Raw genomic sequence first — 22,394 nt, 5'->3', positions numbered from 1 at the left:
ATACTATCCTTAATCCTTAAGAATATGTCAAGTTTTCTCCTAAAAGACTCCTGGGAAATCTCTTGGAGTAGCTCAGCCTTCAGCAAATTTCTACATTTGACTACTCTTAAGGAATAGAAGGTGTGGCTACAGTCCATTCTGCTGTGTTGTGTCTTCTATTTCTAGGTGTTACCCTCTAAGATTTGTATTGGGACTAAGCTTAAGTAGTGTTTAAGAGGATGTTCAGAAGTATTTAAGATCCTGTAAGCTATTAGAAGGTTACCTCAAAGAAAAAAGCAACGGAGGAAACCTTGTTTTCATTTTTTTGATAGGAATCTTCTACTTTTATTCTAATATTTTCAGAGATTCGTGAAATGTTCAATGTAAGAATATTTGATGAAGAATCACGTAGTAAATTATATGTATTTACTGGTACATCTAAAACATTGACCTGTTATGTTGATGGTGAGTATTCTATTTATGATTATAGTAAACCTGTTATTATAATTATAATAGTTGACATCATAAGTCAATTGAAGGTAGACCACCATGAGGAAACCTGGAAGCGGGATCGTCGATGCACACTGCTGAGGAGTCCCATAACAGGACGAAATGGTCGTCTAGGGCTTTCAGGTTTTTCATGATGGTCTAGCTTTAATTGACTCATGATTTCAACTAATATCCACAAAACCCCCTTCGATATTATTTATTACCTAACAATTAACCCATTGCAAACCAACGAACAATCTCCAAAATGCTTTAGTTGGTATAAAAGTATCCCCTTTATGTCAATATAGAATTATGTCGATTGTATATACTGAAGAGTCATCTCGTGAATTCTTGACTGAAGTCATAGAACATTTAAAGTGCACAAAGAAACCGTCTAATAATCCCGTAGAACTAAAATAACAGTCCATGCTATTTCCAGTAATCGTCAAGTCGATATTAAAATAAAACATACAAACTTTTTTTAACAACAAAGAAAGGTGAATAGCTGAAATGTTCCACATATTGCTTCATCCTACTACCCTCAATAGAAAGGAAGGAATCACTATCCATTCAACTTGAACAATCTATCCAAGTTACCATCATATCTGATTCTACTCATATCTCACACCATTATCGTGCATACAAATTCAACCCTATTCTTTCACATTACAAATGTCATATTTCTTCATCCTTGAACATAAATATACACACATACAAATATACAAACACGTCACACATATATTACTTTGACCGAACTGATATGACATTGACTTGATCAAACCGGTTGTATAATTCATCGTACCAATATATTCTTGCTATGTTCCTTTGTATTATTTAAACTTGGATTTATTTATTCTCTGAAGAAGCGGCTTACACTGAGTCACGAAACATCGGAAAATTTAATAAACCATTATGTAAAAGTATGTATGAGTCTGATGGAAGGCATGGCTACACCTCAATCATCATCTATCCTCCGTTTGGTTGTTAGCACAGATAATTAATAGCCTATGTACAATTGATATTTCGATTCTCAATCACGCGTTTCGCTTCCTATTGTGCTTGCTTTTTATATGTTTGCGGATTTTACCAATAGTTGATAAAATGCTATTCTAACAACTAGTGTTCTGGCTCTTGAATATTCTCGAGTAAATTCATGGTACTTATTAGGAGAATGGACCTGCCTTAATCATCAGTAAACGGGATATCAGCTATTCGAATTAAATAGACAGGAATTAACCTCTACGATATCCATATATAAAATAGATGACACTCATTGTCCCAGGGTGAGCGAAAACACAAAATAGTACGTAGATAAAATTAATTTCATATTAGGGAAATTGTGAGGACGGTTCACAGGTGAACTTAAGGAAACTCTAAGAAGCTCAGAAGGAGCCAAACATATTCCATCCAATCAGTTTTTAGAAGAATATTTCAGAATCACTATGTGTAGCTTCCTTATTGGACAAATGCTAATAACCCCCTATGTGCGACTTGGATAATTAAAATGATAATTTCATTTCTACTAAAAACTATGAATACCTGACAGATTTGTACCATAATTGACAATGTTTGGAATAATATTCCTTCCACTAGTTTTCGGTCTTCTCATTTGCGACTTAGGAAGGTTCTAGCGTTCGAGTCCTCAAGTTATCCGCAGCATACTATGAATCTAAGCTCGAGTTAAAGCAGGAATGTAATTTTAAACTTGGACTAAACTCCATTTTTTACATTTATAACTCGATTAACTTGATTAATCTTGTTAGATAAATCATTAAAGTATTTAACACGTTCAGAAGCTTCAGTGGGACCATTATTTATGGACGACCTTTGAGCGACGCCAAGATCACCTTGAGAATGTTTACTAACAATCTAGGGTTAAATGTGGGTAATAAAGCAGTATCGGAAATTTGGATTATGATTTACAGTTGATGGTTGGGGTTGGAAATAGATTTAGGGTTTTCATCACGAACTGACATCCAAACATTGTATGTTGTAAATTGGTTTCTTTTTTCAACTCAGATGAAGTTTTGTTCTCTGAGTTTGAATAGTTTAGTTGTGTAGCTTTCATTGTTCTTCTGTTAATGGCTTGATATGTGTTTCCAATTAGATCGTACGTTGTTGTCGACGGACTTATCACTTTTGTGGTCCGAGATCTGACCCTAGTTAGATCGTACAAATGTTTGTTAATGAAGTATTTCTGTCGAAATATACATCCTGACTATTCTTGTATATATAATTATCGACTTGCGTTAGTGAATAACAGAATTAAAATAAGTCAAATAAGAGAATGAATGTTCGAATACGTATATTTTATACAATCATTGAACAGAACAAACAATAAGGGGGATGGAGCGAAGAGAAGAGAATGCAGCGAAATGGCGTGCAGTAGAGAAGGCGTACGAGTCGACTCGATTTACTCAAGCGTGAATTAATAGTTATAATCACACAAAAATAAGCTACAAACATGTGATGAGTTAGATAAGATGTACACACCCATATGCTTACATAAAAACAGTCAGGATTAATAAGCTAATAGAGAATAAGGTTAAAATGTGACTTAAGAATGAATAAATTGGCCTATGCAGAAGGTAGAATAAGTAATATGGGCTTAACGTAGTAACCAACACTACACTGTAGAACATCATAAGCAGTACAAACCTTTAACTAGACTGAAAGATTCATGACCAAGTCGTCCATCTTAGAGAATTAAACTCCATTTGAATCATCCACCGGAGTGTTAAGAGTTCGACAACATCACAAAATCATCAGGACGCAATACTCTCCTCGTTTTAATTTTTCCTATTTTATCAACTAGTGACTATTTTCCTTTTTAGATATTCAACTAACACATTGTAATACATCTTGACTCCTTCAGTAAAATACTTACTTACTTACGCCTGTTACCCCTCATGGAGGAGCATAGGTCACTCACCAACATTCTCCATTCAATCCTGTCCCAAGTAATCCTTTCTAGTTGTTTCCAGTTAACATTCATCCTTTTCATATCTGCTTCTATTTCGCGGCATAATGTGTTTTTTGGCCTTCCTCTTTTCTGCTTCCCTTCTGGATTCCATGTTATGGATTGCCTCGTGATGCAGTTTTGTGATTTCCTTAATGTATGTCCTATCCACTTTCAACATCTTTTCCTAATTTCCTCCTCAACTGGAAGCTGGTTTGTTCTCTCCCATAAAACGCTGTTGCTGATAGTATCCGGTTGTAGTAATTCTCCACGTTTCAGCTCCATCTTGACGTTCACATTGAGGATTCTCACTTTGAAATTAGTTGACAGTTATTTTGAGTTCTATATGTTCTTCAGTTATAGGAATGCGAATCTTATGTTTTATATGAGGGCCAATGATACCATCCGCTTATTCAAACTGATATAGATGGAGCACGGTTCAAACTTAAGATAAAATCCAAGTGTTTTAATTATTAACTTATTGGCCTAATAAAGTCATGTGAGGATCTTCAAGTTGGACTGATCAGTGAAAATCATCTGACGAAACAAATTACTATAATTTGTTCTGTTTAGACATGATAAATTGAAACCCATATATTATCATTTAGTATTGTTTGTTTGAATCTTCCCATCGATGTGTTAGAACTGCAACTGGTCAGTCTCTAGTTACTGCTAGCCACTATCCATTTCTTCTTACCATATATTTTCATTTTCATTTATAGATCTTATTACTGGTGAACGTGTAGAACCATCCAATTATCAATGGGAAATGAATTTAGGTGATGGAAATGGTATATGGATAAGAGAAACCGATCCAAGACAAGGTGCTGAAGATATTACTGGTTGGAGAACTAATCAATTACAGTTAAATAAGTTACGTTTACCAAGTACAACTTTATCAGATGAATCAATTTATGAAGTACGATGTGTTGCATCTTATAATGATACTTATAATACATCATCACATCCATTCATTATTAATGTGAGAAGTAAGTTAATTGTAATTACTTTATACTTTTTGTGGATATTTCAGTCTTTTCATAGTTGAAATCATGAGTCAATTGGAGCTAGATCACCACGGAAAACCTGGAAGCACTGGACGGCTGTTTCGTCCTATTATGGGACTCGTCAGCAGTGTGTGTCCACGATCCCTCACTCGCGAGATTCAAACCCAGGACCTATCAGTCTCGCGCCAGAGCACTTAATCGACAGACCACTGAGCCGGCATCCAATGGTGTTAATATGCTAGTGACGAAACGGCCGTCTACTGCTTCCAGGTTTTCCATGGTGGTCTAACTTGTTGAAATACTTTGTTCTGACGATTCTATATTGTACCATAAATATAATATTATATTATACTCTATAAAATTTCACTTTCCTTTTTTCTTCCTCATTTCATAGATAAACCAATGATCAAATCAATACGTATAGATCGTGTAAAACCAGATGAATCTATTCTAGAACCAGCTGATTTACCTAAAGATTCATATGATTCAACACAAGATTATGAACTTGGATGTAAACCGGAAGTGACTTCAGGCGAAGCTGTCGCGACATGGTTTAAAGTAAATGTTATATAAATCTGTATATATATTCATTTGTAATTTAATTAAGAATAAAATATAAGTAGGATCAGAGTAGATTCAAGAAGAGTTTTGCCGTTGCTGATCTTTACAATAGAAATTTAGATCAGTATATGTTGACTGATACAGTCTTTAATCAGATATCTTGATAGTGTTTATACTTACATGATCATTATACTCTTTTGACCTAAAGGTCTGATCCACAAGGCACTGGAACATCGTAAGGAGATGCGATCCCATGGTAGATGATGACCAACGATTGATTCGTACGCCATTTGTTCCCTCAGGATACTGGAATCCATGTACACCATTCGTTTGGAATCAGGGTTTTTCAACTCCCCTAGGTGGATTCACCGTGTCCACCAAACCGATTAAAGCGCCAGATATTCGCTTTTCGTTCTCTCAATTTTGTAAACAACACCGATGCCACAAGAAGGTAGTGAGTAGGACTTTCCTGACAGAGGCTATATACGCTTGGCCATGTGAACATTTCGAGATGGAGATGGTACTCTTCTCATTCTCGACCATACCAGGGTATTTGGGGGCATATATCTTGTTAACGAGCGCCAAGAAACTAAACTTATGTCAAGTACAGTTGACTGTATTCAACAATCTGACAATAAATACGATAAACTTATATCTTTCTCACCTCATTTTATTCTTTTATAGTGTCAAAATGATGATTGTACTTCATTAAAAGAAATTGTATTAACTGGTGATAGATTATTTTACTTTGCTAATTCAACAAGATATATAGATGAAGGAAGATTTAGATGTCAAGTTAGTTTACAATTAAAAGAATATAATTTTAAACTTATTGAACATCAAGATGTCATCATTAAACGTCAAGGTATGTTGATATTTTCAAAATTTGATTTACTTACATTATAGATCAGAGGGGGTTTTGTGGAGAATTTTAGTATTTTCACAGTTGAAATCATGAGTCAATTGAAGCTAGACCACCATCGAAAACCTGGAGGCACTGGACGGCCGTTTCGTCCTATTATGGGACTCCTCAGCAGTGCGCATCCACGATCCCGCACTCGCGAGATTCGAATCCAGGACCTACCAGTCTCGAGCCGAAGCCCTTAACCGATTATAATCTATTAAATTGGTGGGCTGTATGATATAACATTAAGAAATAGGATTACCCTATCTTGGATCGACGATGTGAAACGGACTATTTTATAGTTGAATTCATGGACCGTCATGAAAATCCTGGAAGCACTGAACGACCGTTTCGTCCCAGTATGGAAGTCTTCAGTAGTGTACATCCACGGAATTCAAATCCAGGACCTATTGGTCTCGCGTTCGAACACTTAACCTGTAGAACATTGAGCCATTCAGTGTTTTCAGGTTTTTCAATGGTAATCTAGTTTTAATTAACTCATGCATTTAGTTATTAAATTACTAAGATCTTCACAAAACCCCCTTCTAATGAACGGACATGGCTCACAATCGATGGCGACGATGTAGGTGTATCCGCTCTCTGTCTTCCTTTAAACCGTCAGATTGAAACTGCTTCATATCTGTCTTTCTTCCTGTACTATATCCTTATATACAACCTTTCTTTATATACTACCACCACTAAATTAACTACTTCTATGAATTCGGTATTCATCTTGCTGTGCTAATGAGGTATGGGAACTTGGACCGATGCATAAATGTACCTGGTCCTACGTTGTAGCTGACTGACTAATGAACGGACAATACTTTTTTTCTTTTCGACAGTTTACCAACTGAATTCAGTCTATGATAAAAACAATTTTACAATGAGTACTGTTTGAAGGTTTTGGCTTTATCATCCTAGATTCAAACCTGTACAGTACAATTTGTAGTTACGTCTACGTTACTGGATCAAAGGAAAACTTGAGTTAAGAAATTGTCAACAGATACGTAAATGGGAACTAATAAGAGCAGTCATTTCAGTTGAACACCGTGTAAACTGATATTTTAATTCTTAGTGTAGATCTATGGTGTATGGCACTTATGTTGATAGACATAAGTAGTAATTAATACCAATCAGAAATAGAATGTTTGTAAGAAAGGCAACTGAAAGTAATCAAGATAACAACAAGAATGAAGGAATATTGAAGCTTGTAAGGGATATTCGAATGGTATATAAGATGTATGATTTTCTTATTTGGCTAAACCACTATGTGTTTGTTCATTTGAGTATTCGTTCACAACAGGTTTAGCGTAAACACATTGTTAAACAATGCTGGGAATAGTCTTTGAAGTAAAAATTCTGTAGTTCATGGAGTTTTCTGAAGTGTTCTATCCTCAGATGTATAACAGCTGTCGTTCCATACAACTTCATTGTTCGTTGTAGTTTGCAATGTCCTCATAAATGCTTTTAGTGAATTTCATCAATTCAACTAAATTATATTGAGCTGATGCTTAGGAGATCTTCAGATTCATTAATAATGCTTAGCTAGGTACCGAATAGAATTCCACTGTAGTTCATGTTCCATAAATAATGGGATTCAACCATGTATTGAATGAGGTGGGTTTATTTATTTATTTAAACACATAAATATTGGTACAAAGAGGCACCAGATATATATGCGCCACACAAATCTCATTTGATTTGTGAGAACTGTGATACTGCCCAGGTGCCCAAACTGAAAAAGGTGGTTTTCTTAGATGGCCACACCCGGATCCCTTGATTTAAAGGTCTGATCTACAAGGCAGTGAAGCATTGTGAGGAGATGCAGTCCCATAGTAGCCGGTGACCGACAATTGGTTCATACACCATTTGTTCCCTCAGGATACTGGAGCCCATGTGCACTATTGGTTTGGAATCAGGGTTTTCCAACTTCCCTAGTTGGACTCTCCGTGTCCACCGACCCGGTTAAAGCGCGGAACATTCGCTTTTCGTCCTCTCAATTTTGTAAACAACACCGCTGCCACGAGAAGGCAGTGAGTAGGACTTCTGTGGCAGAGGCTATATACGCGTGGTCATGTGAGAACATTTGAAGAGGGAGAGCGGACTCTCCCCACTCTCGGTCACACCAGGGCATTTGGGGGCTGGCGTCGCGAACAGAATACGAACGTGCTTGAGGAAACCCTATTGGATAAAACTAGTGGGTATATATATGGTGGTATAACAATATTAAAAACTGATTGAAGCTATGAATGTAAACTAGATATATAGTTTGAATCTTAAAAATTCACCACTAAATCTAAAGGTCTTGATTTTAAATCTTTGTAAAGGATGTAAGTGTATACTATGGTAAATAAACAATTCCAGAAAGAATTCCAGTCTTCAGGCATGCTCATAATTAAAGAAGTTCTCAATGACCCTGCGGTTTTAAGAATTGCCCGACTGAATTCAACGATTCAAACCTGAATACCCCCCCCCATGATCATTAAATCATTATATTGTCTCATATATATTTAATTAATGGATTAACTTCTTTTTTATTCAAACAGCTGCTCCAGCAATTTATAGTAGTGGATCCATTACTTATACAACAAATGATGAAATGTCATTACAATGTACTGATGAATCATCTTCGCCTGAATCAAAAGTAGACTGGATATTTGAACCATCTGGTAAAATGCCACCAGAACGTAGATTACCAAAATTAATTGGAAATACATATGCTTATGGAAGAATTTATATATTTGCGTAAGTTATTGTTTTTGAAAAACAATTGACTAGGAAATCATGCCAAGTAGCATGAAACCTGAGTCCAGGGTTTCCTGTCGACCATCTCTAACCACCATCTTATCTCACAACATAGTGCACGCAGTGTTGAGTCACCTAGACTAGTAGCCATATTGCAACTTGATCGATAGCATTGAATCAGCACTAAGAAGGACTTGACACTCATGACATTGATCACAACCCAGTGATCAATCAATTGTGAAATCGTCATCTCTTATTGATATTTATGTATGTATGTATCTTATTGAAGTTGATTGATATGATGATAAATAATCTTGAAGATTTTAAAACAGCCTAATCATTAGATGTCTAATGTAGTATTACAGTCTCGTAACGGCGGGGTTCAACTCCAGCTCCCACGTTTATGTAAAGTTGTGAAGAAAACGACTGATATCTAATATTCTGTCTACAGATTCCATTGAATACTCTTAACACTACTTATCAGGTTTAATATCCTAGAAGGTTGTCGTCCTCCACATATAAGCATCCTCGTTTGGTTTACAAACATATTTCTTTACTGATGAACGATTTATGGTTTGAAATGTTACTCAAATACAAAACTTTCCAGAAACCTTGAGGTTGAGCACTAGCTCTCGAAACAGATACGTCCTTGGTTCAAATCTTGCGAAGAGGGATCGTGGATGCGCACTGCTGAGGAGTCCCACAATAGGACGAAACGGCCGTTCAATGCTTCTAGGTTTCCAATGGTGGTCTAGCTTCAATTGATTCATGATCTCAGCTATTAAAATTTTACAAGTCTTTATGAATAATATTAGCCTGATATTCTCTTGGATACAGAAATTTGCAGTCTCTCAACGTTACATCTGAGCTACAGCCTCTGAAAGATCTATTCAACATTGAAGAAATTAGAACATGAAATGCATACACATTCATATACTATAGTAGTAAATAGGTCGAAATTACAAATGAAAATTAGATATGATGATTCTGTCACGGTCCAGGAAATTCAATTCCCTTTGAAATTACAGAGTGAATGTTTGACCGATGTACTAATGATATTTTTAGTTAGTAAACAACAGATTAGGAATGTCGTGATTACATTATGATTTCGATCAGGAATTCCTGTAAGAATGGCTGGTTAGTTTCTACATGACTAGTCTAAAAAAGAAATCTACTTTGTATATTCAATGTCTATGATTCAACAAGATTTTTTGTATTATCGCATTGGTAACCATAAGTTGATTCAAGCTAGACCAGGATTTAAAACATGGAAGCACTTATCGGTTGTTTCGTCGTAGTATGGGACTTCTCAGCAGTGTACATTTACAATTCCTCATGCAGGACTCGAACTTTAGGACATTCGGTTTCATGAGTGAAGTTCGCATTTGATAGGAAACAACAATGAGATTACAACCAGTGGGTTGTTTTTTTCCTCAGGATTTCTACAAGAATCTAATTAAAAGTTGTTTTTCCTTTGATTGTTTTCTTAATCATTTGATTTTTTTTTCTTTCTGTATAGTATTGCAAGAGGTCAACTAATCCCGGAACATTCAGGAAAGTACACATGTATAGCTACAAATCCTTATGGAACAGCTAATAGTTCAATTACAGTAACAGTAACTGAAGATCTTTCACGTGGAAAACTTCGTGTAAGTGTTTTTTTTTTGGTTTGTTTAGACACTTTTGCAACAAATATTTGTTTGAATTATAGATTGTATTTGTCGTAAGTGAACTGCCTAAAACGAAATACAGTCAGTCAGTCAGCTACAACGCAGTATGAGACACATTTATGCATCGGTCCAACTTGCCATACCTCGTTAGCACAACAAGATTAAGACCGGATTCATAGAAATAGTTAATTTAGTGGTGGTAGTATATAAAGAAAGGTTGCATATAAGGATATAGTACAGGAAGGAAGAAAGTCATGAAGCAATTTTAATCTCAATGTTTAAGGGAAGATAAAGAGTGTATACACCGACGCCATTGTGATCGATTCTGGGCCATGTCACATAGAGTCTCCAACCATTGGTTTCGATAGTCACGCGGACCCCAACCAAGTAGTCTGCATCTACCAACACGGCTCAGACTAGAAGTTAGTGACTTCAAGCCCTGATGCCACGTTTTGGTTTGGCCGCCTCTAACTCTCTTCCAACCATTGCCAATACTAGTCAGCATAGCGCGTCGTGGTAATCAGTGTTCAGGCATACGTAACACGTGGCCTAACCATCTCAGTCGATGAAGATTCATGATCTCATCAACTGATACAACAGAAATGAAATATCAAGATTTCATATATCTATTTAAATACGTAAAGATTGGTGTCTAGTTCACAAGGCAGTTGAGCGACGTTAGGAGATGCAATCGCATGGTAGCCGGCGACCAACAACAGGTTCATAAGATTATAGAACTAATCAATCTAGTTGATTATGTAATGAACTGAATGTAAGTTATCAGTATATGATTGCGGAGATTGTTGAGTCTCAATTGAGATCATAAACTGATCAATGTTAGAACACCATTGGAAATGTGGGAGCACTAGATGGCCGTTTCGTCCTAATATGGGAGCCCTCGGCAGTGAACATCCATGTCCCTCACGTGAGATAATATGAGTTCAAATAAGTCAGAAATAAAATGATGAATTTGAAAGAACTAAAAAATGATGCAATCGGAATATGAGAAAAGGTGTATTGCTAAAAGGGAATCAAATGTCAGGAATTACTGATAAGAAAATTTCCTTTGAATCGTTTATCATTGTTCTCATAAGTTGTTATACAATTGTAAGCAATGATGGATAGTGGCTAGCAGTAGAATCCAGGATGCGCGTTTTGTCGTTTTGTGAAATAAGGCTATATCGAGGCAATCCGCACAGTATGTACATATGCCAATAAGAAACTGACCAGTTGCAGTCACATAAACATCAATCGGAAGATTCAAACAAATAATACTAGGTGAATTTAAACTTCATCTCATTGCACAAGCAAGTGGCTATCAAGACTCAGTAGCTGAGTAGATAACGTGATAACGTTTAAAGCAAAACAGTATTAGGTTTGAGTCTCATAGTGAATATCAACTCTGAGATGCAGGTACATCCAGATGACAAGTCTTGGATTCCACAACTAGCCACTATTAATCATTGTTTAAAATAACAATTTTTTTCTTATTTATTTCAAAATTTCTTCCAATTTTCCTTTTCTTTTCTATATTCAAGTTTGTTCGAAGAATAATTCGTCGTGCATTTTCTGGATAAACGATTAATGATGAAAGAAAAAAAGAAAAGAAAGAAAAGAAAAAGAGAAAAGAAAATAAAGAAAAGAAAAATCCCACATATGACTTAATTGATTATTATTGATTATTTAGTATTATTATTATTATTAATCATTGATAGTTATAAACGCACACACACACACACCTTCATATTAGAAATCGATAATTAATGAATGAAAATAAAAAAAAACAACAACAAAAGTTCATTGTCATTTTACTTAAAGTTGTCGTCGTCGTTGTTTTTCTTTTTTTGTTTTTTCTCTTTGTTTTCTTTCTTTTTTTTATTGATTTATTGATTTATTTGTTTATTGATTATGAATGGATTATTATTTGAATTTTTTGTTTATTCATGAATTCAATTATTTATCAGTTTACTTAATTAATATTATTATTACTACCAATATTATTATTACTATTACTATTACCATTACTATTATTACTATTACCATTACTATTACTATTATTATTAGTATTATTATTATTATTATTATTATTATAACAATATGGGTATGTACTGTTCTACCGCTTTCCCTATTAGGATTAAATAAATATTATTCATCCATATATATATATATATATATGTATACATAATAATGATTAATATTATTACTATTCGATATACAAGTAGACTTTTTGGTTCTTTTTGTGTTATTGGTTATCATGATAAATAGTCGGGACTTTAATGATCTATGGTTAGATAGTTGATCATATACTCACTAGTGACTAGCTCTATGAGGTGTTTCTTGGAGTTCTAGTGAGAAGAAGTAACCAATGGAGATCAATCAGGTCTGTTAGGAGATCGTGAGACGGTTGCTCAATTTCCTGGATTGATTGAAGTTAGACATTAACACCGTTGGATGCCGGCCAGCTCAGTGATCTATCGGTTAAGTGCTTGGGCGCGAGATTAATAGGTCCTGATTTGGAATCACGCGAGTGCGGGATCGTGGAATCCCATAATAGGATGAAACAGTCATCCAGATCTTTCAGGTTTTCCATGGTGGTCTAGCTTCAATTGATTAATTATCTCAATTATATAAAGTATTGAATAAACTTTATGATCTTAAATCGTGTGTCTGAGTGCCCTCTTTAATATATGACATGATGATTCTCGTCAATGAGAGAGGAGTGAATTATTGATAAAAGCAATGATACACGAAAAGCCGTATGAGCAGTTTTGAGCACTTATCAGTCCTGCTTTCTGCCTAGCCCAGCCAGTTAAGTCCAGAACACTAATAACAACCTCTGCAATATGAATCATTATTCTCAAACATACTGAGTTTATATACCAACCAGACAGACCACATCGTACCTTAAAATAGAAAATAACATTTTGTACAAGACTTAGTCAAATGTGGCTGTTAATAGGGGAGATAGTAATTGATAGACAAGGCATAACTCAAGAATGATAAACCGTATAATAATAGTCTATAGGTCACAATAAAGCTTACAATAAGAGGGACAGGAATATGTATAATTTAGTTAGTCAACAATTATCTGATAGGAAATATACATATCGTATTGGTCCATGAATAGTTCTCAAACTTACTATTCATAAATCTTTCACGGGATATAACAATGATTCAAGTAAACAATACCAAGTGAATTTCAAATTTACTGCATTGTACATGTAACTGTCCATCAGGACTCAGTAGTTAAGTAGACAACGTGATGGTGTCTGAAGTGAATTGTACGGAGGTTGAATCCTAGCGTGAATATCAAATGCAGTTAAATCCAGCTAACGAGTCCCAAAAAATAAGATGAAACGCTTGTCCTGAATTCCAGTAGTAGTCTTTATCCATCTTTATTTATAATGTATGATAATTCATTTGGAATAATCTGTGATTGGTTAGAAATCAAAGGAAAACAATAAAGGAATAATGATAATAAGTTCAGGTTAGACATTAACATTGTTGGTTGATAACTAAATGGTATATGGGTTGAGAATTTACACCTAAGATCGAAGGTGCTGGATTGAACTCCCGCGTGCGACATCATAGGTGTGCACTGTTGAAGAGTTTCAAGTTTTTAATGGGGATCTAACATTTGTTGGCTTATGATTCCAATGAAGTTCAACAATTTCCACAGTCCCATACTGAAAATAATAATAATAATATTTGCTTTATTCAATGCTTCATATTTGACTGCAGTAAAAGCTTCTCGGTATATTGGTAAAATATAGTGGTTTTATGTCGAACCTCCATGCTTGAATAATAATCATCAAAACAATCTTACTAAAGGTGAGTAAATGTGGAATTCTCGAGAAAATGTGAACTCTACAGGGCAGCAAACCATATCATGCATATACTGAACTCAGAAATGTTGATTATATGAATTCCAACTCAATATTTTAAAGTTATCATTCTCGACAAAACAGTGGTAGTGTGGTGAGTGCTACTGATGTCGATAGATATAAGTAGTATGTATCATCAATTGAAAGTAAAATACATGGTGACAGAAAATTTAAAACATCCAAGAAAAGAGAACGAGCATAAACAATGATTGGTTTGGAAACGAAGGGACAATCAAGTTTGAGACGATTGATTGACATCTTACAGATGAAGAATTTACTGTATAGTTCTCAGATTTTACTAAGATGTCTTGTAATTTTGTGTCCAAATACATTTGGTTGTTCCCGTTTGTGTTCTCATTAGCTACAGTAGCTTTATCATTAAAATGGTCAGTTCTAATAATACCATTTCAGTAATATCATCCTTATAAATAATAAATATTCTGCAACATCTCACTGCGCGTCTCTTTTGATAGGATCAGTTTGAATAATATCAAGGATTTATGAGCAGAAATACTTGAGCATTGAGATCAGCGCCAATGTGTGTACTTACTTACTTGCTTACGTCTGTTACTCCCAATGCAGCACAGGCCGCCGACCAGCATTCTGCAACACAATCTGTCCTCACCCTTCCTTTCTAGTTCTTCATTCTTCTCATATCTGTCCACATTTCTCGATGTATTTTGTTATTTGGTCTTCCACTTCTTCTTCGGCCTTCAGAATTCCATATGAGGGCTTGTTTTGTGATGCAGTTGGGTGATTTCCTCAATGTGTGTCCTATCCACTTCCAACGCTTCTTCCTGATATCTTCCTTCGCTGAAATATGGTTTGTTCTCTCCCACAGTAGGTTGTTGCTGATAGTGTCTGGTCAACGGATCCAAAGTATCTTGTGTAAACAACTGTTGTTAAACACCTGCATCTTCTGAATGATGGCTTTCGTAGTTCTCCACGTCTTCGCCCCATACAGTAGAAAACCAACTCGCTAAAAATACGCTAACCAGAAAAAACTCCAATGTGTATAGTATCTACTAGAGACTAAAAGATCAGTTTTATACTAAAAACAAACACTGAGATTCATTTAAGTACAGTTGATAGGCGATAAATGAAACAGGAAGCATATCTTTGATAGCACTGTTAAAAAATCTAAACAATCTTTTCACACTAAGTAGTTTTCTTTAGATTGACTCTCAAAATGCTCATATGCCAACAGAACGCGATGGCGTTTGAAGTGAAAGGTACTGGGTTCGAGTCCCAGAGTAAACATCAACTCTGAGATGCAGATACATGCATCTGACGAGTCCCAAATAAGACGAAGTGGCGCACGTCCTGGATTCCACCGCTAGCCACTATCCATCTTTGCTTACAATGCTTAAGAAATCAACATGGTTCCGAATGTCAAAAACTAGAAAATGGAAACTACAAACAACTTACAATGTATAAATTTTAATAATCAATAGAATCTAGTGAATACATTCCGTCTTATTTAAGATTTGTCATCTGGATATGCTTTTATCTCCGTTTTCATACTGAAACTCAACTCAACAGTTTCCTTTCCAAACTTCAAAGTGTTTTCCACTAATATACTAGGTCTAGATAACCTATAACTTGCATGAAGTATGTTTGTCTTTTGTCATATTTACTATCAAGAACCTCCAAATTCTCATTCTCTATTAACATACTGATATCCTTAGTTGATCACCTTGATACTACTATTTGGTCGCAGGTTGAAATTTACCAAAACTTGCAACTAAATCATTAAATAAAAGTATTCATCTTAAGATACGCATAGAAAATGATAGAGACTGATCAGTTTCAGTTCCTATTATTAACAATAAGATGTGAAAGCGCGGATCAGCAAAGCGAGAACATCATATTTACAACTGAAGAACATCTGGAACTCAAGACAATTGTCTGCCAACCAACACCAAGATCAGAATTTTCAATACAAATGTCGAGACAGTTCTACTGTATGGGGCGGAGACGTGGAGAACTACGAAAGCCATCATTCAGAAGATGCAGGTGTTTAACAACAGTTGTCTACACAAGATAATTTGGATCCGTTGACCAGACACTATCAGCAACAACCTACTGTGGGAGAGAACAAACCATATTTCAGCGAAGGAAGATATCAGGAAGAAGCGTTGGAAGTGGATAGGACACACATTGAGGAAATCACCCAACTGCATCACAAAACAAGCCCTCATATGGAATTCTGAAGGCCGAAGAAGAAGTGGAAGACCAAATAACAAAATACATCGAGAAATGTGGACAGATATGAGAAGAATGAAGAACTAGAAAGGAAGGGTGAGGACAGATTGTGTTGCAGAATGCTGGTCGGCGGCCTGTGCTGCATTGGGTGTAACAGGAGTAAGTAAGTAAGTAAGTAGGTTAGTAAGTAAGTAAGTAAGTAAGTAAGTAAGTCAGTAAGTAAGTAAGTAAGTAAGTAAGTCAGTAAGTAAGTAAGTAATTAAGTAAATACTACTACTACTACTACTACTACTACTACTAGTAGTAATAATAATAATAATAATAACAGTAGTATATCTGGTCATATGGTATGAATGGTAATTAATACAAAGTTGGATGACTATTATTATAAGATGTGTGTAATTGAAGAAAGTTTTATAGTTACTAAGTTGCTTATTTACTTACGCCTGTTTCTTCCCCTGGAGGAGCATAGGCCGCTCACCAGCATTCTCCATCTAACCCTGTCCTGAGCAATCGTTTCCAGTTCTTTCCAGTTGTTATTCATCATTTTCATGTCTACTTCCGATTCCCGACTCAGTGTGTTCTTTGGTCTTCATCTTTTTTGTTTACCTTTACGATTTCAAGTTAGGACATGTGTCGAGATGCAGTTTGGTGATTCCGTAAAGCATATCTTATCCACTTGCAAAATCTATTCTTAATTTCCTCTTCAGCTGAAAGTTGGTTAGTTCTCTCCCACAGTAGGATCTTCTGATATTTTGTAACCTCTTCTAAAGAGATTGCTTACATTTTCTACTGATTGAGATCTAACAAACAAATATATTTCTAGCTACCTTTCTACCCTCAACATTCACTGGCTGGATACTATCAGCAACAACGTTTTATGGAAGAGGAAAAACCAGCTTCCAGCTGAAGAGGAATTTAGGAAAAGATGTTGGAAGTGGTTAGGATATACATTAAAGAAATCACCAAACTGCATCACGAGGCAATCCCTAACTTGGAATCCGGAAGGGAAGCGGAAAAGAGGAAGGCCAAAGAACACATTACGTTGGGAAATAGAAGCAGATATGAAAAGGATGAATGTTAACTGGAAGGGGGTAACAGGAGTAAGTAAGTAAGTAAGTACTTATTGGAATATTGTCAAAACAGCTATGGTATAAGAAAATTAAAGTGGCCGATAAACATCTTATTATAATTACCATTAACATTACCATTATTATTATTGTTTCATCAAACGGTGAATGGTTTGTTCGTGTGTTAGTCACCTTGTGATGTATAGAAAATTAATTATCTATTTTGTATGTCAATCATTTACATATAGTTTCTTCAATTCATAATTTGAATTTCCTGCCATCTATTAACAATAAAACAGTATTTTGTTTTATCAGTATGGGGTTGTGGAGAATGTTAAGGTTACGGATTTTGATTATGAATCGATTAATATTAGACAACCATTGGTAACCTGAAAGCACTTGACGGCTGTTTCGTTTAAGTATGGCACTCCTCAGCAGTGCGTATCCGCAACTCCGGACCAAAAGGATTCGAACCCAGGACCTTCGGTCTCGTGCGCGAGCGCCTAACCTCTAAAATACTGAGACGGCCGGCATCCAGCGATGTTAATGTTTCACTTCAACTAATTCAAGAAATTGCGCGACCATCTTCTATTGTCTGAGGTAGATACTTATCTCTACCTGACATGAATTACTTTCACTGTACAACGGCTTCTCAATAGAACTGCGAGAATTCCCTCACAAATCTTGTTACTAGTGAGCACATGATAATTATCAGTACGGGGTTATGGATATTGTTAAGCTTTTGATCGACATATGAATCCTGAATGTTTCGTTTATTAGTGCTCCTTTAAATAACGTGTAGAATTGAAAGTCATTGATCATATCTTCAAGCAGATCTTGGCTACTAAAACTTATTTTGGTACGAATCATTCATAAATTATGAAGCTGACAATTGAACTGAAAGTAGATACAATCAATTTTTTTCTGAAAAGAACCTTCACAACACTTTGATATCTCTGTAGTTTGTCGTAAAGATAAACTGACTTGAATTAATCCATCATTTTGACCTCTTTCTATAATCCTACCCATTTATATTATGTTATTCATTGAATAATGTTTGTTGTAACCTGTGTGAGTTATTTGAACTGTCAAATGATTGAAGTTGGTCAGTAAATAAAGTTCTCAAACTATATTTCATATCAGTTTGGACACATCAGGAAGAGATAGATATAATCTCAAGGTAAGGGCGGTGAAGGGGGGCTAATACTCCTTGTAGGATTAGAATTTGTATCATATAGCTTCATAATCTGATATGCTTGTAGTATCTGTTGTTATGTTAAGCCTATATACTTTATTCTAGCTTCTGGCCAAGCCATTTCGCCTGTAGATTGAGTCATCTTTTGATCTTGTTAATCATTTGCTTATTAACCTTGAGTACTTTTTATACGAGCGTATATGTGTGCACACTTCGTATCTTATTCATCATATGTCTGTCACTCATTTTTGCCTGACTATAAATGTTGACTAACGCTTGCTTAAATCGAGTTGGCATCCCAGCCATCTCCAATACGCATTATCTTTCGCTTCGCTCTCGTGTTGGCTTCCCAGCCATCTCCAATACGCATTATTTTTGTTTCGCTCTCGAGTTGGCTTCCCAGCCATCTCCAATACGCATCATCTTTCGCCTCGTTCACTTCCTTCGCTTATTCGCCTGTTCACTCGCTCGTTATTATTCGCTCAGGTGTTGCTAACTTTCTCACCTGAGTTATTCGACAATAAACTGTAGTTGCTGCTATCCTTTGTCTTCTGATTTTACGCGCCGTTAAGATTAGAATTATATCGATTATCGAAACGAACGAATAACGAATCGCGGCACTACAGAATTGGAGGCCTCGCCGTACGAGCACGACGCTACAGAATTGGATACCTCGCCGAACGAGCAGGACGCAATATAATTGGTTGCCTCGCCGAACGAGCACGACGCAATATAATTGGTTGCCTCGCCGTGCGAGCACGACGCTACAGAATTGGATACCTCGCCGAACGAGTACGCCGCAACAGATCTTGTAAGCCCGACATGCAAACACGCAACAGAATTGGATGCCTCGCTGAACGAACACGGACCAGAATTGACAACCTCGGCGTACGAACTCATTACATAATTGGCGACCGCAACGAGCGAACACAAATCAAAAATGGAACCGCCGACGACATATTCCATTATGATCCGAATAATCATCATATGCTCATTATTACAATAATGTCATATCATCATCTAACGTGGAATTATTATTTTTGTTCGCGTTGACATTAAACTATGACATTTACGCAGTCGAATCACTAATCGAACAAAGTTATGTTTTCGCGTTCGTAAGTCGGGATCGCCAGTTATGTTGTGGCGTAAATCTGATTCCTTTTTGATCGTACGTACTGTCTATTCTCGTATGTAATAAATAACTTTATCCGCGTTGGTGAACAACGGAGTTGAATACGTCAAATACGAGAATGGATTTAGAATACGAATATTTTCTACACTCATTGATCTGGTCAGAGAATCAGATTGATGAAGCAAACAGATGAGAGCGGAACGAAGCATAAATGATGCGCATTGAAGATGGCTGGGAAGCCAACTCGAGAGCGAGGCGAAAGATAATGCGTATTGGAGATGGCTGGGAAGCCAACTCGAGAGCGAAGCGAAAATAATGCGTATTGGAGATGGCTGGGAAGTCAACTCGCTATGACCAAGCATTACTCAATATTTATAATCAGACAAAAATGAATGACAGACATGATGAATAAGATACGAAGTGTACACATATACGCTCATATAAAAAGTAGTCAAGGTTAATAAGCGAATAATTAACAAGATCAAAATATGACTCAATGTATAGGTAAATTGGCTTGGCCAGTAGCTAGAATAAAGTATATGGGCTTAACATAACAACAGATACTACATGCTACTATTGAGCTAAGTCAATCGGTAGTCTTAACCAAGGATTTCCGATTTACCATACTGTTGAGTATTAATCAAGACGAAATTCTGGTCTACTTTTTCTTCAATTATATAACTTGAGATTTTGATATCATAATTTATTGGGCAAATTGAATTTGCCGGGACACCGAATACATATGCACCATACAAGTTACTTGATTTGTGTGTGTATTGTCATACTACCCGGGTGCCTAAACTGAACTAGGTAGTTTTCTTAGTGAGACATATCCGGAACCTTCGACCTAAAGGTTTGACTCACAAGGCAGTGGAGCAACATCAGAAGATAGTCTCATGGTAGCTGGTGACCAATAATTAGTCCATACGTCATTTGTTTCTCTAGGATCCTATAGCCCATGTGCACCATGGGTATCGAATCAGGGTTTTCCTAGGTGGATTTTCTATATCAATCAACCCGGTTAAAGCTGAGAACATTCGTTTTTCATCCTCTTAATTTCGTAAACAACGATAATGCCTCGAGAAGGCAATGAATATGACATCTCTGACAGTGACTGTATACGCGTTTCGATGTGAGAGTATTTTGAGTGGGAAGCTGATGAGTCTCGCACTAGGGACGAAATGTCCGTCCAGTGCTTCCAGGTTTTCCATGGTTGGTCTAGCTTCAATTGACTCATGATTTCAACCGTATAACAATGATCAAAAAAGGAAAACTTGAATACGCTCTCCATTGTTACTTTAACACACATTATCTATGTTGTTGTTAAGGCTTTAAATCAATCATATTTTAGATAAACTGATATGTACAATCTTCTTCTTTTTTTACTTTTATCTCATTTCCGGACTAGTTCAATTACTTTTATATGAAAAACAAGATACAGAATTTCTATACAATTATGCTTTACTACTGATAATATGTAATTGTATAGGATATAGATGTAATCTGTTTAGTTGAATGTATATTAACTACTTGCGTTTAGGTTTAACAATTATAGTTGAAAGCGTGAGCCAATTAAAGCTAGAACACCAAGGAGAACTTGAAAGCACTGGACGGCCAATTCGTCCTATTGCCGGACTCCTGAGCAGTGCTCATCCACGACCTAGCCACGCGAGATTTGAACCCAGGACCTATCAGTCTCGCGCTAGAGCACTCCACAAACCCCTTCTGATCATTAACACCGTTGGATGCCAGCTCAGTGGTCTATCGGTTAAGGGCTTCGGCTCGAAACTGGTAGGTCCTGGGTTCAAATCCCGCGAGAGTGGGTTCGTGGATGCGCACTGCTGAGGAGTCCCTGTTACTCCCTATGGAGCATAGGCCGCCGACCAGCATTCTCCAACACACTCTGTCCTGGGCCTTCTTTTCTAGTTCTATCCAGTTTTTGTTTATTCTTCTCATGTCTGTCTCTTTTTCTCGGTGTAATGTGTTCTTTGGTCTTCCAATTCTCTTTTGGCCTTCAGGATTCCATGTGAGGGCTTGTCTTGTGAAGCCGCCCGTAGCTCCTCCGGGGGCTACTGCCTGTACCAAGCCCGGGTAAAGGAAGAGGGTTGGTCATGGGGTTAGCGACCCCATCCCGTAGAAAACCAACTCGCTAAGAAAAACGATTAATAATTATAGACAATATGATTTGATATGATAATGTATTCTCTTATTTAAATGGTTAATAAGTGAAATGTAAGATGAACTGCTCTCTTAGAATGTATAGTAAGGTGTCAGTGAACTTTCAGATTACGGCTTTTTGGACAATGCAGTCGTCTTTTTTTACTTATATTCACCGTTCTCTAGTATCAGTGGGTATGTGACTATTTATTAGTCAGTTTTAATGTCATCAATTAGTAGGATATAATATCTCTTACAAGTATATATAATATATTGTGTAGAAACATTATGACTAATCAACTATCTGTTTGATATCTTGGAAATGGATTTCATGTTAATGGATACTTGTCAACATGTCATTTATATATATATTCAAAGGAAACCATATTCTCAATGATATATGGACTTAGGTCACCCAGTATATAACTAAAAAATGT

At 36.2% G+C, this 22,394-nt stretch overlaps 1 protein-coding gene and 1 non-coding gene across 2 annotated transcripts in view; both read left to right on the top strand.

Annotated features, from left to right (window-relative positions):
* Window positions 1–11,899, top strand: part of Smp_208030 (hypothetical protein) — a gene marked incomplete at both ends in the record, with an annotated part of 104,256 nt that extends 92,357 nt beyond the window's left edge. The window contains 7 exons of the mRNA XM_018796422.1: window positions 343–444; window positions 4,150–4,251; window positions 4,829–4,992; window positions 5,680–5,725; window positions 8,446–8,644; window positions 10,164–10,293; window positions 11,816–11,899. Coding sequence (XP_018650636.1) covers window positions 343–444; window positions 4,150–4,251; window positions 4,829–4,992; window positions 5,680–5,725; window positions 8,446–8,644; window positions 10,164–10,293; window positions 11,816–11,899 — 827 coding nt within the window. The remainder of the gene's footprint in view (window positions 1–342; window positions 445–4,149; window positions 4,252–4,828; window positions 4,993–5,679; window positions 5,726–8,445; window positions 8,645–10,163; window positions 10,294–11,815) is intronic.
* Window positions 11,900–21,550: 9,651 nt separating this feature from the next.
* Window positions 21,551–21,622, top strand: Smp_tRNA_02391_Pseudo_CGA.1.1. The gene has a single exon. It is a non-coding gene (tRNA).
* Window positions 21,623–22,394: the final 772 nt, after the last annotated feature.

Source organism: Schistosoma mansoni, chromosome 2 (genome assembly GCF_000237925.1).
Source record: "Schistosoma mansoni strain Puerto Rico chromosome 2, complete genome".
Classification (NCBI taxonomy): Eukaryota; Metazoa; Platyhelminthes; class Trematoda; order Strigeidida; family Schistosomatidae; genus Schistosoma; species Schistosoma mansoni.
Note: the sequence above shows the minus strand (reverse complement) of the source record. Positions and strands in the feature narration are given on the sequence as shown.